Source organism: Nerophis lumbriciformis, linkage group LG26 (assembly GCF_033978685.3).
Source record: "Nerophis lumbriciformis linkage group LG26, RoL_Nlum_v2.1, whole genome shotgun sequence".
Taxonomy (NCBI): Eukaryota; Metazoa; Chordata; class Actinopteri; order Syngnathiformes; family Syngnathidae; genus Nerophis; species Nerophis lumbriciformis.
The window spans coordinates 9,424,224-9,442,500 of record NC_084573.2 but is presented as its reverse complement, the minus strand read 5'-3'; the positions used below and the strand labels follow the sequence as shown (position 1 = coordinate 9,442,500).

Sequence of the window (18,277 nt, the reverse complement as noted above, 5' to 3'; positions counted from 1 at the left end):
TTGCAGTAATCACAGACGTCGTTCATGCCGATCAGCACTGTCACCACCTTCCAGTCTTGGTGGAAGCTCAAACCCTAAAAGAAAGCGGCTGTAATTTAAAGTAAACGACGACAATTCTGTGTTTATTGTGCTTCTGGGTCGACAGATGAGACGTACGGGGTATGATTGGAAGGTTGTTATCATGTGACGGATCTGATCTGACATGTTCCTGCCAGAGAACAGACAAAGGCGTCAATGGAAGGCACACAGGTTTTTTTGACCCCGATTGACCAAAGGTGAGGGTGACTTGCAGCGTGTTGTGTCCCGTCACAGCAAAGTTGAAACCGGTCTGGTTGACGGTGACGGGTCGTCCGTGAAAGGTGGCACCCGGGGACGGACCCAGCAGCCCGGGGTTGAAGAGTTTGAAAATATCTGTGCACGACAAATTCGATCACAGATCGACACAATGCATGGCTTTTAAAACGAAAACGCCCAGGGTTTTCTTAGGCTTTGTCTACACCAGTGGTTCTTAACCTGGGTTCGATCGAACCCTAGGGGTTCGGTGAGCCGGCCTCAGGGGTTCGGTGGAGCCTGCGCCGCGGAGGTCAAGACACACCCAACTTATCGTGTAAATGAAAACTTCTCCCTATCGGCGTATTATGGATACCCCCAAACAATGTTACCTCTAATTTTCCATCTGATTTGCAGATGTGTAATTTGTTGTGAGTTCATGTGTTGGTTTTGTTCTTTGAACAAGGGGATGTTCATGCACGGTTCATTTTGTGCACCAGTAAAAAAAACATATAACTTTGTCTTGAATTAGAATTTTTTATTTTTTTATTTTTTCACTAAAGGGTTCGATGAATGTGCATATGAAATTGGTGGGGTTCGGTACCTCCAATAAGGTTAAGAACCACTGGTCTACACTAAGCCGGATAACCCCTTTAAACGAATAATTATTTAGCCTAAACACCGTGTCAGCCACACTAAACTATCGTTTAAGGTCCCCCTGTTATCATCTGGTGCTGGATCATAATTTATTTTGGGTTTTGAGTCACTTGTGGTTTAAGTTCTGTTTCAGCACCCCTGTTTTGTGTTGTCTTGGTTGTCATGGGTGCTGATTGTTTTCACCTGCATCTGATTAGTGTTCGGGACTCACACCTGTTCCCGGGCACTAATCAGAGAGCTATTTAGTCCTGCCTTTTCCCGTCACTCAGTCTGGTGCTTTTCTTTGCTTTACGCAACTGTCACGTTCATCCCTTGTGTTCCTTAAACTAAGCGTTGCCTTATGCCTTCTCCGTTTATAGCTATTCCGTTAGCTTTCCTTGTGCTAGGCACGCTCTCCTTGCGTTCGTTTGTTTTGTTTGTTTCTGTTTTCGTGTATGATATATGCAAATAAATAATTGGTCCTACCTGCACGCTGTCTCTGGAGTTCTTGCTGTCCTCGCCGGAAGAACAATCGGCATCATCGCGCCTCCTCGCCAGCGGGTAAGAGCGCTGTCTATTTCTTGAATCTCCGGCTCTTAGCTTTGTATGGACTCATTGATCGTTTACAAACTGAGTTCGGAGAGGAAGTGACGCCAGAAAGATGGAGGCGAGTCATCCAGACATGCCCGTGTGGAAATCACACATGAATACCAGTGGTTCTTTACCTGGGTTCGATCAAACCCTAGGGGTTTGGTGAGTCGGGCTCAGGGGTTCGGCGGAGGTCAAGACACACCCGACTCATCGTGTAAATAAAAACTTCTCCCTATCTGCGTATTACGGATACGGCAAACGGCAGAAGTCAGTCTGGGACGGCGTGGCGAAGTTGGTAGAGTGGCCGTGCCAGCAATCGGAGGGTTGCTGGTTACTGGGGTTCAATCCCCACCTTCTACCATCCTAGTCACGTCCATTGTGTCCTTGGGCAAGACACTTCACCCCTTGCTCCTGATGGCTGCTGGTTAGCGCCTTGTATGGCAGCTCCCGCCATCAGTGTGTGAATGTGTGTGTGAATGGGTGAATGTGGAAATACTGTCAAAGCGCTTTGAGTACCTTGAAGGTAGAAAAGCGCTATACAAGTATAAATCCATCCATCCATCCATCTTCTTCCGCTTATCCGAGGTCGGGTCACGGGGGAAGCAGCCTGAGCAGGTAAGCCCAGACTTCCCTCTCCCCAGCCACTTCGTCCAGCTCCTCCCGGGGGATTCCGAGGCGTTCCCAGGCCAGCCGGGAGACATAGTCTTCCCAACGTGTCCTGGGTCTTCCCCGTGGCCTCCTACCGGTCGGACGTGCCCTAAACACCTCCCGAGGGAGGCGATCGGGTGGCATCCTGACCAGATGCCCAAACCACCTCATCTGGCTCCTCTCGATGTGGAGGAGCAGCGGCTTTACTTTGAGCTGCCCCCGGATGACAGAGCTTCTCACCCTATCTCTAAGGGAGAGCCCTGCCACCCGGCGGAGGAAACTCATTTCGGCCGCTTGTACCCGTGATCTTGTCCTTTTGGTCATAACCCAAAGCTCATGACCATAGGTGAGGATGGGAACGTAGATCGACCGGTAAATTGAGAGCTTTGCCTTCCGGCTCAGCTCCTTCTTCACCACAACGGATCGATACAGCGTCCGCATTACTGAAGATGCCGCACCGATCCGCCTGTCGATCTCACGATCCACTCTTCCCTCACTCGTGAACAAGACTCCGAGGTACTTGAACTCCTCCACTTGGGGCAGGGTCTCCTCCCCAACCCGAAGATGGCATTCCACCCTTTTCCGGGCGAGAACCAAGGAGTTGGAGATGCTGATTCTCATCCCAGTCGCTTCACACTCGGCTGCGAACCGATCCAGCGAGAGCTGAAGATCATGGCTTCATCTGACAAGTATAACCCATTTATCATTTATTTTGCAGGTGTGTAATTTGTTGTGAGTTTATGCACTGTGTTGGTTTTGTTCTTTGAACAAGGTGATGTTCATGCACGGTTCATTTTGTGCACAAGTAAAAAAAACATGGTAACACTTTAGTATGGGGAACATATTCACCATTAATTAGTTACTTATTAACATGCAAATTAGTAACATATTGGCTCTTAACTAGTCATTATTAAGTACTTATTAATGTCTTATTATAACCCTAACCCTCTAACCGTGGCCCTAAACCTCTTACTCTAACCCTAACCAAATAACTCTAAATTAAGTCTTTGTTACTTAGAATATGTTCCCCATACTAAAGTGCTACCAAAAACATATAACTTTGTCTTGAATTTGAAAAAAAAATTGTTTATTTTTCACTAAAGAAGGGTTCGGTGAATGTGCATATGAAACTGGTTGGGTTCGGTACCTCCAACAAGGTTAAGAACCACTGCCTTAAGAGAAGCAAACGCGCAATTGCAGCTATTTCGGATACAACACATCTCAGCAACATAGACAGTTGAGCGACAGTTTTGGATAAGGCCTGGAAGAACGGCAGCCTGGTGGGATATGTTTGTCGACGAGTGTGTTGTGCCAGTTGAACGGCAAGAGAACTTTCTAATGTCCAGGTCAGCTGTGATTCTACTTAGCGAAAAACTTTTGTCCATTTGTCAAAGGGGAGACGACGACAGACTATGAAAAACAGCGAATACATTTGGACTGGCAAAGCCCTGCAAAGTTATTGTCCGTGATGTATGTCGAGCGATTACTCAACATCTAGTTTTGTACTCTATAACTATTGTGAAGTCATGAAGTGGTTGAGACCGTCAAGTACGACCGCCAATTCCAGCCTCCAAGCACAGTGTCCTGACCAGATATCTATGATTCAGTGACGTGCAGTCACTAGAGGCAGGTGAGGCGGGGCCTCACCTGCCATCATGGAAAGAAAAAAAATGTAAAAAGAAAACAAATTAATTGAATTGTTATATGTATCCAGTGATTATATTATAAAGTTATTTTCCATTTACCTTCACCAGTTTTAGATTATTTTTATTCAAAATCGCTGAATTTTCACATTTGCCGTTCAAATACTGAGAAGAGACGGTGCGGTGAACAGCAGCCAGTTGAGGCACGTCACTCAGTGCCTCAACATGGATTCCGGACTCGGCTAACTGCTGGCCTGCTGTGCAGTGAGACCGTATTGCTATATGAACTATATTATACATTTCCATAGTTTAGTTAGCTGAGGTATATAATGTACAGTGTATTTTGTCAACAACTGTATGTGTGTAACGTATTTCTTGTGCTGAGCGATCATAAAACGGCTGCAAAAGACGCACTGGCTGAGGCTCCAGTAACCCCCCCTCCTGCACCCCTGCCGTAGAATTGTTGTATCAACTAAAGCCCACACTTAAACTTTCCACGTGCAAGATTGAATCTATTTAAAAAAGTTATTTCATAAGAAGCCAAAAAGTGCAAAAACAATAATGTTCGTGTTGGAGGAGTTGTGAATGACTGCAGGGCCACAACATTAGGTACACCTGCAGACTGCAGGTGTATCTAATTCACAACTCCTCCAACACAAACATTATTGTTTTTGCACTTTTTGGCTTCTTATTAAATAACTTTTGTAACCTATTTTCATGGGCTTTCCTCTTTGTGATGTTAAGTTCCTGTTATGCGCTGTTATACAGTATATGCCTTGAGCTCTTATTTTGAAGGCGCTAAGAGCGGAAGTGATGACACGGAGTGGAGCGGAAGTTTTTGAAAGAAGGTAAATAAAGTGGTCCTCGTGTAAACTGGAGCCTCCGTGTTTGTTATTTTGTAGTTTCATACAGTATAGGCGACATTTATAAACCCTCGGTTACACTTTTTTAAATAGATTCAATCTTGCACGTGGAAAGTTTAAGTGAGGGCTTTAGTTGCGGCGCATGGACTTAATTTACAAGTAAAGGTAAGACCATAATAGACCATAATAATGTTTTTTTTTATTAAATGTGCTTTTTTGTGTGCTACAGTTTGTATGTGTAAAGTTAAAGTTAAGTTAAAGTACCAATGATTGTCACACACACACTAGGTGTGGTGAAATTTGTCCTCTGCATTTGACCCATCCCCTTGTTCACCCCCTGGGAGGTGAGGGGAGCAGTGGGCAGCAGCGGCGCCGCGCCCGGGAATCATTTTTGGTGATTTAACCCCCAATTCCAACCCTTGATGCTGAGTGCCAAGCAGGGAAGAATGCTGGTATGAGCTTTTAAACATAACCCGTTAACTGCTGCCAATCAAATGGTGAATAAGATACTCTTTAGGGTTCATATGTTTGTAAATCTGACTGTGATGAAGTCAGTGCCTCACCAGCCATCAACCTCACCGCACGTCACTGCTATGATTGTATGATTGTTCTTTATCACATTGTTTACTTTTACACGTCCATTAAATATATGATTCATGTATGATGACTCTGGTGTGATTCACTACAATAGTCTAACAGCTGCTGATGGTGAGGCAAGCAAGGTTTACTGTTAAGAGAAATGTGGCAATAGGCTACATTGAAACACAGGGTAAGAATACACTTCCAGGTGAATTAGGGCTGCAAAGGATTCTGGGTATTTGTTCCGTTGTGTTTATGCTGTGTTATGGTGCGGATGTTCACCCGAAATGTGTTTGTCATTCTTGTTTGGTGTGGATTCACACCAAGGGTGTAACATGTTACACCCTCAGTGTAACATGTATGGCTGTTCCTCAAGTATGTCTTGCAATCACTTGTGTGTGCCTGCGTAAGCCTCATACAACGTGTCTAGGCCGGCACTCTGTTTGTATGGAGAAAAAGACGGTGCGGTGACAGGTTCTAGAGGACACTAAAGTCAGTTTATACCACACCGTGATTGGTGGATTCCTTCAGCGCCGCACACAACGCTGTCAAGCGCCATTCATTTAAAACTTGCGGGCCGCACTAACATTAAACTTTCATATTAAGGTGGGGGCCGCAAAATAACGTCTCGCGGGCCGCGTGTTTGAGACCCCTGGTCTTGTACTTTTTTTTTTTAAATACTCCTAATACTCTTGTACGACAACTTGTTCTTTCTTTAAAAAAAAAAAGTATTTATTTTCTAAATATATTTGACTTTAATCAGGTAAAATGGCATATTTTTTTTCATTAAAAAAATATTTGTTTTTAAATATTTTTTTGTCACAATATTGCGTTTTCCTGGAAAATAACAAAAAAATAACAAATTGTTTAATATAATATTTGACTTTAATCTTGTAAAACTACATATTTTTCCAAAATCTTTTTTCTTACAATATTTGTACACAAATCTAGTAAATTAACTTTTAAAATTATTTTTTTACAATATATTTCACCTTAATCTTGTAAAATGCCGTATTTTTTTCTTGGAGATTAAAAATTTATATTCTAAATATTCCGACATATTTCTTGCAAAATGACTATTTCTTTCTCACAATACTCAGTGGCCTAGTGGTTAGAGTGTCCGCCCTGAGATCGGTAGGTTGAGAGTTCAAATCCCGGCCGAGTCATACCAAAGACTATAAAAATGGGACCCATTACCTCCCTGCTTGGCACTCAGCATCAAGGGTTGGAATTGGGGGTTAAATCACCAAAAATGATTCCCGGGCGCGGCCACCGCTGCTGCCCACTGCTCCCCTCACCTCCCAGGGGGTGATCAAGGGTGATGGGTCAAATGCAGAGAATAATCTCGCCACACCTAGTGTGTGTGTGTGACAATCATTGGTACTTTAACTTTAACTTTTAATATTACTAACTTTTTTTTGTAAAAAAAAGAAAAAAAAAAGAAAAGGGGGATGTTTTTCATAAGATATTTGACTTTAATCTTGTAATATTACATGATTTTGTCTTGTACATTTTTTTTTAATACTCCTAAAAAATCTTGTACGACAACTTTTTCTCACAATATTGCAACTTTCTTTTAAAAAAAAATATATATATATTTTTTTTTCTAAATATATTTGACTTTAATCAGGTAAAATGGCTTTAAAAAAAGTTTTTCTTAAAATATTTTTTTGTCACAATATTGCGTTTTCCTAAAAACAACAACAACAACAACAAATTGTTTAATATAATATTTGATTTTAATCTTGTAAAATTACATATTTTTCAAAAATATTTTTTCTATAAATATTTGTACACAAATCTTGTAAATTAACTTTTAAAATAATTTTTTTCACAATATATTTCACTTAAACCTATTAAAATGCCGTATTGTTTTCTTGTAAATTAAAAAATAATATTTTAAATATTACGACATATTTCTTGTAAAATGACCATTTTTCCCCTCAAAATATTACTAACATTTTTTGTAAAAAAATAAAATAAAAAAAAGGGAGATGGGTTTTTTTTATAAGATATTTGACTTCAATCTTGTAATATTACATAATTTAGCTTTCTCAGAAAACCCCTAAAGAATCTTGTTTATACTTTGTAACTTTGTCTCACAATATTGCAACTTTCTTTCTAAAAAAAATATATGACTTTATTGATTATTGATTTGACTTTAATCAAGTAAAATGGCATGATTTTTTTCTTTAAAAAAAAAACATTATTTCTTAAAATATTTCTACACAATTCTTGTAAAACAGCTTTTTTCTCACAATATTGCGTTTTCCTAAAAAAAAAAAAAAAGAAAGAAAAAAAATATATTTTAAAATTTATTTTAATTTGATCTTGGAAAATTTAAACTTTTACAAGAACATATGAATGTTTGTTTTATTCAGTTAGAAATGCTGCACTAGTCGCTCAGACTGCTAACATCTATGCTAGCTGCATGAGGATTTTTCATTTATTTAACAATAACAATTCCAAGCCAAATAAATACCTATATTTTTTGACAATATATAAATCACTTAAAAAACTTAAAGATAATTAATTTTGACATAAGTACCGTATTTTTCGGACTATAAGTCGCAGTTTTTTTCATAGTTTGACTTATACTCAGGAGCGACTTATGTGTGAAATTATTAACACATTAGCGTAAAATATCAAATAATATTATTTATCTCATTCACGTAGGAGACTAGACGTATAAGATTTCATGGTATTTAGCGATTAGGAGTGACAGATTGTTTGGTAAACGTATAGCATGTTCTATATGTTATAGTTATTTGAATGACTCTTACAATAATATGTTACGTTAACATACCAGTTGGTTATTTATGCCTCATATAGCGTACACTTATTCAGCCTGTTGTTCACTATTCTTTATTTATTTTAAATTGCCTTTCAAATGTCTATTCTTGGTGTTGGCTTTTATCAAATAAATTTCCCCAAAAAATGCGACTTATACTCCAGTGCGACTTATATATGTTTTTTCCCTTCTTTATTGTGCATTTTCGGCCGGTGCGACTTATACTCCGGAGCGACTTATACTCCGAAAAATACGGTAAATGTTAATTACTTTGTTCATTGGTTAGGTATCTTAAGTCCTTAAAGCTAACAAGAACATTTTTAGGGTAAAAGTATTAGTTTGGAAGAAAAAAAAAAAGAATAAACTTACTTGCCAATGTAATTACATTCTGGTAGGTTCCGTAGCCCCCAATGCTGCAATGATAGAAAGAAAGAGAGGACAGCAACAACATATGTTATGAATGCTAGTTACTGCTAATAGAAGCAACTTAGGGTAAATGAAGCTTTAAGGACAATCAGACAGGCAAAAAAACTAAATGTTTAGCTAAACTTAAAGTTGCCATTAAGGCCTCAAGTTGTCACTGCTATTATTATTGTAAAGGCAAAATTCCTGACATTAGATTTTAGCCGATTGTGTACCTAATGAAGTGTCCAGCGAGTGTGAGCTGTCGTTTACCTCCAAGACAACTGGCGAAATTCAAAAGGGATGGAGAGAATGGTGGAGCCGTTGGCACCAATAGCTGTCTGTTGTTAAAAGACAAAAGGTGATTACACAAGGGCGCCACGCTAGTTTTCAATAGGGTATGGTATGTTTAAGGTATGCTCTTTACTGTCATTGCACAAGTGCAACGACATTTCATTTTCCCCACAAAACCCGTTCAAGATTAGACAAACACTGTGCAGTTAGACACGGTGACGAATCGCCACTACTGCGCTCCGTAAAAGGTGGGTGAAGAGTCCCAAGAGTCTGTCGTGTGTCCAGCAACAATTAACCATTCCGACAGGCCAGACGGGTTCCCCTCAACCCGAGATCTTGTCAGTTTTCTTGAGAGGAAAGTTGATCACTTCCAAGTAGGGATGTCCGATAATGGCTTTTTGCCGATATCCCGATATTGTCCAACTCTTTAATTACCGATACCGATATCAACCGATACATGCAGTCGTGGAATTAACACATTATTATGCCTAATTTGGACAACCAGGTATGGTGAAGATAAGGTACTTTTTAAAAATAATATTAAAATAAGTTAAATAAATTAAAAACATTTTCTTGAAAAAAAGTAAAACAATATAAAAACAGTTACATAGAAACTAGTAATTAATAAAAATGAGTAAAATTAACTGTTAAAGGTTAGTACATACTTGCCAACCCTCCCGGATTTTCCGGGAGACTCCCGAAATTCAGCGCCTCTCCCGAAAACCTCCCGGGACAAATTTTCTCCCGAAAAACTCCCGAAATTCAGGCGGACCTGAGTGACGTGTTGACAACACACAACAACAGTGTCTACCGTAAAGCAGTTCGTCTGCCGTAAACAGCAATGTTGTGACACTTTTAAACAGGACAATACTGCCATCTACTGTACATGCATATGTGACCCACCCATAATGTGTCACATTTTGTGGTTTGAATTCGTTTTTGGAGCTGTCATTACACATTTATCAGTATTCACATTGGTCAGTAGGGGGCAGTAGGGCGTTTCTTCCCAATTGAATGCTATCACCTGCAGACCGGAAGTGGCTTGTCATTCTGATGAGCGTGACCAGTCTGTGAACAATTGAAACGTCCTGTGTGCTTTTTCCTCCTGTATAACAGGTTAGTTTTGGTGAATCAACTCACTGAATAATATCCATGTGATCTTTATAAGTTTAAGTACACATTCTGATGGTGGAGCCTAACTCTAAAGTGTTTGTGAGTTGTAGTTTGTAAATGAACACTGAAATTCAAGTATTTATTTTATTAATATATATATATATATATATATATATATATATATATATATATATATATATATATATATATATATATATATATATATATATAGCTAGAATTCACTGAAAGTCAAGTATTTCTTATATATATATATATATCTTAACCACGCCCCCCGCCCCACCCCCCACCTCCCGAAATCGGAGGTCTCAAGGTTGGCAAGTATGATTAGTGGACCAGCAGCACACAAAATCATGTGTGCTTACGGACTGTATCCCTTGCAGACTGTATTGATATATATTGATATATAATGTAGGAACCACAATATTAATAACAGAAAGAAACAAAATGGGGAGGGCGGTTTTTTGGGTTGGTGCACTAATTGTAAGTATATCTTGTGTTGTTTATGTTGATTTAATTTAAAGAAAAAAAACCCAAAAAAAACGATACCGATAATAAAAAAAGCGATACCGATAATTTCCGATATTACATTTTAACGCATTTATCGGCCGATAATATCGCCAGGCCGATATTATCGGACATCCCTACTTCCATTGTTTAGATGTTGGCGAGTGGTGCAAAAAGAGGCAACAGGAAAGTTAAACAAAACCTGAGAGACAAGAAGCAAGCAGGGCAGACACGGATAGGGGAGGGAGTGTGACCGCCTTTGCCAAGAGCCAAGAGAGAGAGAGAGAGAAAAAAATACATATATATATTCATATACAGTCGTGGTCAAAAGTGTACATACACTTGTAAAGAACATAATGTCATGGCTGTCTTGAGTTTCCAATCATTTCTACAACTCTTATTTTTTTGTGATAGAGTGATTGGAGCACGTACTTGTTGGTCACAAAAAACATTCATGAAGTTTGGTTCTTTTATGAATTTATTATGGGTCTACTGAAAATGTGAGCAAATGTGCTGGGTCAAAAGTATACATACAGCAATGTTAATATTTGCTTACATGTCCCTTGGCAAGTTTCACTGCAATAAGACGCTTTTGGTAGCCATCCACAAGCTTCTGCTTGAATTTTTGACCACTTCTCTTGACAAAATTGGTGCAGTTCAGCTAAATGTGTTGTTTTTCTGACATGGACTTGTTTCTTCAGCATTGTCCACACCTTTAAGTCAGGACTTTGGGAAGGCCATTCTAAAAACCTTCATTCTAGCCTGATTTAGCCATTCCTTTACCACTTTTGACGTGTGTTTGGCGCCCAAGACCCAACATCCGGGTGTCACGACGTGGTTTGCGCAGCTTACTGTGGGGTCGTTCTCCCAGGAAGGCAAACGGACTACTCCGGACAAGGCGTGCAGGTAAAAACATGATTTAATCATCAAAACTCAAAAGGGTACAAAAACGGAAAACAAGGCGTAGGCACAACGGGCTGATCGCACTTGGAGCTAAAGCAAATACTTAGCATAGACTATGGCAAGGAAAACTTACTGGTAGTGATGGGTACGGCAACACCGATGCATCGGCGCATGCGTCAAGCTCATAGAGCAAAACCCTGTGTCTGTGCGCGTACTGCTTGTAGAAAGTCATGTGACCGATCATGAGCTGTATCGGTCAAGTGACCGATACGCGAACTGCGTCGCACTGACGCCTCCTCTGTGCCCTGTGATCGGGTCTTTTCTACAGCCGGAAAAATAATAACTAAGAAGAGAAATCGTCCACTCGGACTCAATGTCTAGTGCCTCCCTCGTGACATGTTCAAAGTTCTTCCGGAGGTGGGAATTGAAACTCTCTCTGACAGGAGACTCTGCCAGGCGTTCCCAGCAAACCCTCACAATGCGTTTGGGCCTGCCAGGTCTGTCCGGCATCCTCCCCCACCATCGCAGATGCGATGGACATTGCAGATGATGTGGTCCTGATGGCTTCATCCGGCCAAGATCTTCAGCTCTCACTGGATCGGTTCGCAGCCGAGTGTGAAGCGACTGGGATGGGAATCAGCACCTCCAAATCAGAGTCCATGGTTCTCGCCCGGAAAAGGGTGGAGTGCCATCTCCGGGTTGGGGAGGAGATCTTGCCCCAAGTGGAGGAGTTCAAGTACCTCGGAGTCTTGTTCACGAGTGAGGGAAGAGTGGATCGTGAGATCGACAGGCGGATCGGTGCGGCGTCTTCAGTAATGCGGACGCTGTATCGATCCGTTGTGGTGAAGAAGGAGCTGAGCCGGAAGGCAAAGCTCTCGATTTACCGGTCGATCTACGTTCCCATCCTCACCTATGGTAATGAGCCTTGGGTCATGACCGAAAGGACAAGATCAAGGGTACAAGCGGCCGAAATGAGTTTCTTCCGCCGGGTGGCGGGGCTCTCCCTTAGAGATAGGGTGAGAAGCTCTGTCATCCGGGGGGAGCTCAAAGTAAAGCCGCTGCTCCTCCACATCGAGAGGAGCCAGATCAGGTGGTTCGGGCATCTGGTCAGGATGCCACCCGAACGCCTCCCTCGGGAGGTGTTTCGGGCACGTCCGACCGGTAGGAGGCCACGGGGAAGACCCAGGACACGTTGGGAAGACTATGTCTCCCGGCTGGCCTGGGAACGCCTCAGGATCCCCCGGGAGGAGCTGGACGAAGTGGCTGGGGAGAGGGAAGTCTGGGCTTCCCTGCTTAGGCTGCTGCCCCCGCGACCCGACTTCGGATGAGTGGAAGAAGATGGATGGATGGATGGAAGACAAATCGTCTAAAATTTAATACGTTGGAAAAACTGGGTTTTTTTAAATAAAAATGTGTAAAAAAAATTTTTTTTAAATTCCCAGTCCACAAGCATCCTCATTCACAACACGTTCTCTTAGATTTCCATGTTATGATACATTTCGCATTATTTATTGACTGTATCTGAAAAAGATAAAAAGATATTTTTATTTAAATGAAGATATGAAATAATCCTAAATGAAATACAATGACTTGGTTTATATTATTGTATATACCGTATTTTTCGGAGTATAAGTCGCACCGGGCGAAAATGCATAATAAAGAAGGAAAAAAACATAAGTCGCACTGGAGTATAAGTCGCATTTTTTGGGGGAAATGTATTTGATAAAAGCCAACACCAAGAATAGACATTTGAAAGGCAATTTAAAATAAATAAAGAATAGTGAACAACAGGCTGAATAAGTGTACGTTATATGAGGCATAAATAACCAACTGAGAACGTGCCTGGTATGTTAACGTAACATATTATGGTAAGAGTCATTCAAATAACTATAACATATAGAACATGCTATACATTTACCAAACAATCTGTCACTCCTAATCGCTAAATCCCATGAAATCTTATACGTCTAGTCTCTTACGTGAATGAGCTAAATAATATTGTTTGATATTTTACGCTAATGTGTTAATAATTTCACACATAAGTCGCTCCTGAGTATAAGTCGCACCCCCGGCCAAACTATGAAAAAAAACTGCGACTTATAGTCCGAAAAATACAGTACTAGGTCATAAAATCAGTGTCAGTTGAGTCGGTCCATAGGTTGCCTGTAGGGATTTTTTATGTCCAGCAGATGTCAGTATTTAGTGACACAGTATCAACACAGTATCAATACAGTTTTGCAATGTGTCGAAACGCTTCATGACGCCTCATCAACCCATCACTACTTACTGGCTGTGGCATGAACAAACAAATCTTACGTGGACCAGGCATGAAGCGAACAATGACGCCAGGCCGACTGACCGGCAAAGGCAGGCCTAAATAATGCGTCTGATTAGTGCTCGGGAAGCAGGTGAGCGGGCGAACACTAATCAGAGGCAGGTGGAAATAATAAGTAACCATGGTAACTAAAACAAACAAGGGTGCACAAAAAACAGGAACTACTGGAGTCCAAAACTAACAGAACATAACAAAACATGATCTGGACCACGGATCATGACACCGGGCTGATGATTTTAGGTTGTCCTGAAGAATTTCGAGGTAATCCTCCCTTTTTCATTGTCCCATTTACTCTCTGTAAAGCACTAGTTCCATTGGCAGCAAAGCATGCCCAGAGCATAATACTACCACCACCATGCTTGACGGTAGGTATGGTGTTCCTGGGATTAAAGGGGAACATTATCACCAGACCTATGTAAGCGTCAATATATACCTTGATGTTGCAGAAAAAAGACCATATATTTTTTTAACCGATTTCCGAACTCTAAATGGGTGAATTTTGGCGAATTAAACGCCTTTCTATTATTCGCTCTCGGAGGGATGACGTCACATCGGGAAGCAATCCGCTATTTTCTCAAACACATTACAAACACCAAGTCAAATCAGCTCTGTTATTTTCTGTTTTTTCGACTGTTTCCGTACCTTGGAGACATCATGCCTCGTCGGTGTGTTGTCGGAGGGTGTAACAACACGAACAGGGACGGATTCAAGTTGCACCAGTGGCCCAAAGATGCGAAAGTGGCAAGAAATTGGACGTTTGTTCCGCACACTTTACCGACGAAAGCTATGCTACGACAGAGATGGCAAGAATGTGTGGATCATACTTGCCAACCCTCCCGAATTTTCCGGGAGACTCCCGAAATTCAGCGCCTCTCCCGAAAACCTCCCGGGACAAATATTCTCCCGAAAATCTCCCGATTTTCAGCCGGAGCTGGAGGCCACGCCCCCTCCAGCTCCATGCGACCTGAGTGAGGACAGTCTTTTTTCATGACGGGAGGACAACAGGGTGACAAGAACTAAATCATCCAGACTATAGATAAATTGTATTATTATGTTTATCTTACCTAAAAATAAATATATATATTAATAAAAAAAAATAAAAAAAATGTTTTTACTATATTTAGCTAAAAACATCAAAATTTATTATATTTTTATTTGTATTTTTTCTGACTCCTTATTACACTCAGCCATATAATTATACATTAAAATAAACATATTTTAAACAATTAATTTTAAATGATCATAATAATTCATTTAAAATGGGCATATTTAATTATTAAAATAATTGCTTGTTTATCAACAACTTTAACATTTTATTCATTACATTTTGAAGCTCTCAGAAGCCAAGTTATGTTATATTCCTTAATATTTATTTATGCAAGTTTGAAGTATCAATTATGTAAACACAGTTTTGTTTGCATATTTTCAGGATGTATATATATATATATATATATATATATATATATATATATATATATATATATATATATATATATATATATATATATATATATATGTATATATATATATATATATATATATATATATATATATATATATATATATATATATATATATGTATAATGAAATACTTGACTTGGTGAATTCTAGCTGTCAATATACTCCTCCCCTCTTAACCACGCCCCCAACTACACCCCCCCTCCGCCCCACCCCACACCTCCCGAAATTGGAGGTCTCAAGGTTGGCAAGTATGGTGTGGATATCCTGCGACACTCAAAGCAGATGCATTTCCAACGATAAAGTCAAAGAAATCTGCCGCCAGACCCCCAGGAAAAGAGAGCGGATGAGGGTATGTCTACAGAATATATTAATTGATGAAAACAGGGCTGTCGGCACTCTCAAAGTGCATGTTGTTGCCAAATGTATTTCATATGCTGTAAACCTAGTTCATAGTTGTTAGTTTCCTTTAATGCCAAACAAACACATACCAATTGTTGGTTAGAAGGCGATCGCCGAATTCGTCCTCGCTTTCTCCCGTGTCGCTGGCTGTCGTGTCGTTTTCGTCGGTTTCGCTTGCATACGGTTCAAACCGATATGGCTCAATAGCTTCAGTTTCTTCTTCAATTTCGTTTTCGCTACCTGCCTCCACACTACAACCATCCGTTTCAATACATGCGTAATCTGTTGAATCGCTTAAGCCGCTGAAATCCGAGTCTGAATCCGAGCTAATGTCGCTATAGCTTGCTGTTCTTTCCGCCATGTTTGTTTGTGTCGGCTTCACTATGTGACGTCACAGGAAAATGGACGGGTGTATATAACGATGGTTAAAATCAGGCACTTTGAAGCTTTTTTTAGGGATATTGCATGATGGGTAAAATTTTGAAAAAAACTTCGAAAAATAAAATAAGCCACTGGGAACTGATTTTTAATGGTTTTAACCCTTCTGAAATTGTGATAATGTTCCCCTTTAAAGGCCTCACCTTTTCTCCTCCAAACATATTGCTGGGTATTGTGGCCAAACAGCTCAATTTTGGTTTCATCTTTGATTACAGAGAGTAAATGGGACAATGAAAAAGGAGGATTACCTCCAAATTCTTCAGGACAAGCTAAAATCATTAGTTGGGTCTTGGGCGCAGTTGGGTGTTCCAACAGGACAATGACCCCAAACACACGTCAAAAGTGGTAAAGGAATGGCTAAATCAGGCTAGAATGAAGATTTTAGAATGGCCTTCCCACGTTTAAGTCCTGACTTAAAGGTGTGGACAATGCTGAAAAAACAAGTCCATGTCAGAAAACCAACACATTTAGCTGAACTGCACCAATTTTGTCAAGATGAGTGGTCAAAAAAAGCGCCTTATTGCAGTGAAACTTGCCAAGGGACATGTAAGCAAATATCAACATTGCTGTATGTATACTTTTGACCCAGCACATTTGCTCACATTTTCAGTAGACCCATAATAAATTCATAAAAGAAGCAAACTTCATGAATGTTTTTTGTGACCAACAAGTATGTGCTCCAATCACTCTATCACAAAAAAATAAGGATTGTAGAAAGTATTGGAAACTCAAGACAGCCATGACATTATGTTCTTTACAAGTGTATGTCAACTTTTGACCACGACTGTATAGAATAGAATAGAATAGAAAGTACTTCATTGATCCCTGGGGGAAATTCAGCATACATAGTATATACGGTACAGTGTTATTCACCGTCAAGGAGTCTCCCAGCGCGGCGATGACTTTGACGTCTGCAGCTTTCACACACTCGACTACAACAGAGCAGAAAAAACGCGTTGCAATGATTTCATGAGGTCATGACATGAGAGTAGTGACAGTGACCTGAGGTTGGGATGCTGGGAGAGGGACTCATGTCGGGACACTGGAGCAGAGGATGAAGACGAGCGTGGAGGAAATCCTGCTGCAAGAAGAACCTCATGATTGACTGTCCGACACACTCTTCAGGCTGTTGACAGTGGCTAATGTTCACAAGCAGCAGAATGAACCAAAACTGCAATTTTAACCTAACCAGGATCTGTGCAATTTCCTGGAGAAAATTGCGTGCGCCTGCCGCGAAACATGCAGGTCGAACTGAAATGCATGATTATACAGTGTGAGTGGAGAGTGTGGATGAAGGAACGGTCAGGTTCAAACACTGATGACATTTATTAAACAAGACAAGAAGCAAGGAATCAAACAGAGACAGAATTAAATTTCTTTCTTTTTAAAGAATAGTAGGTGTTAAGGAAAATGGTAACTACCAGGAAAACCAAGGAATTTTCTGCCTTCAAAAAATTGAAAAAGAACGTTCTGATGGTAGAACGGTTGAAATCCGATGAGAAATGTGAGAGAAGTAGGAGTTGTTGGACTTAGAAAATCCCAATGTATTTCAATACGAATTTCCTGAAAATTTCAGAATTTCGGGAAAATGGGAAATTTTATGAAACATGTGTCATAACACAATTGCTCTAAGTGAACTAAGTGGGTTGGCATTGGAATTTTGCAAAACGGTCTAAAAATGTGGAAGTAGTGACGTTTTTTTTTAAATAATAGTAGGTGTTAAGGAAAATGGTAATTACCAGGAAAACCGAGGAATATTCTGCCTTCAAAAAATTGAAAAAGAACGTTCTGATGGTAGAACGGTTGAAATCCCATGACAAATGTGAGAGAAGTAGGAGTTGTTGAACTTAGAAAATACCAATGTATTTCAAGACGAATTTCCTGAAAATTTCGGAATTTCGGGAAAATGGGAAATTTTATGAAACATGTGTCATAACACGATTGCTCTAAGTGAACTAAGTGGGTTGGCATTGGAATTTTGCGAATAGGTCTAAAAATGTGGAAGTAGTGAATTTTATTTTTTAAAGAATAGTAGGTGTTAAGGAAAATGGTAATTACCAGGAAAACCGAGGAATTTCCTGTCTTCAAAAAATAGATAGCTTGAATTTACAGACTAAGACGAATGTTCTGATGGTAGAACGGTTGAAATCCGATGACAAATGTGAGAGAAGTAGTCAAAAGAAAAACACAACCTTGGGAATTCCTGGTAATCGGGGAACATTTTGACCTGGGAAACATGTTGGCTTGAATGTCCAGGGTGAGTGGAGTGTGTGGATGGTAGAATGGTTCGAATCCGTGGGAAATGTGGCAATTGTTGAACTTAGAAAACCCCCATTAATTTCAAGAGGAATTTCCTGCAAATTTGAGAGTAGTGACAATTTTTTTT

General features: G+C 40.2%; 1 protein-coding gene across 1 annotated transcript; it reads right to left on the bottom strand.

The window, feature by feature from the left end:
- Window positions 1-179: 179 nt before the first annotated feature.
- Window positions 180-16,990, bottom strand: LOC140679827 (phospholipase B1, membrane-associated-like). The gene is made up of 6 exons (XM_072916111.1): window positions 16,894-16,990; window positions 16,765-16,823; window positions 8,697-8,764; window positions 8,391-8,434; window positions 271-411; window positions 180-208 (listed from the first exon to the last, which is right to left on the bottom strand). The coding sequence occupies exons 1-6, from the start codon at window positions 16,988-16,990 to the stop codon at window positions 180-182; spliced, it is 438 nt and encodes a 145-aa protein (XP_072772212.1).
- Window positions 16,991-18,277: the final 1,287 nt, after the last annotated feature.

What these genes read in the sequence shown, in the direction of transcription:
- LOC140679827 (XM_072916111.1), bottom strand. Translation starts at nt 16,990, where the DNA reads ATGAGGTTCTTCTTGCAGCAGGATTTCCTCCACGCTCGTCTTCATCCT. An exon ending in CGCTGGGAGACTCCTTGACG is followed by an intron (nt 8,765 to 16,764) that starts GTGAATAACACT and finishes TTTTAACAACAG; the next exon opens with ACAGCTATTGGTGCCAACGG. An exon ending in GCAAGTCACCCTCACCTTTG is followed by an intron (nt 209 to 270) that starts GTCAATCGGGGT and finishes GTTCTCTGGCAG; the next exon opens with GAACATGTCAGATCAGATCC.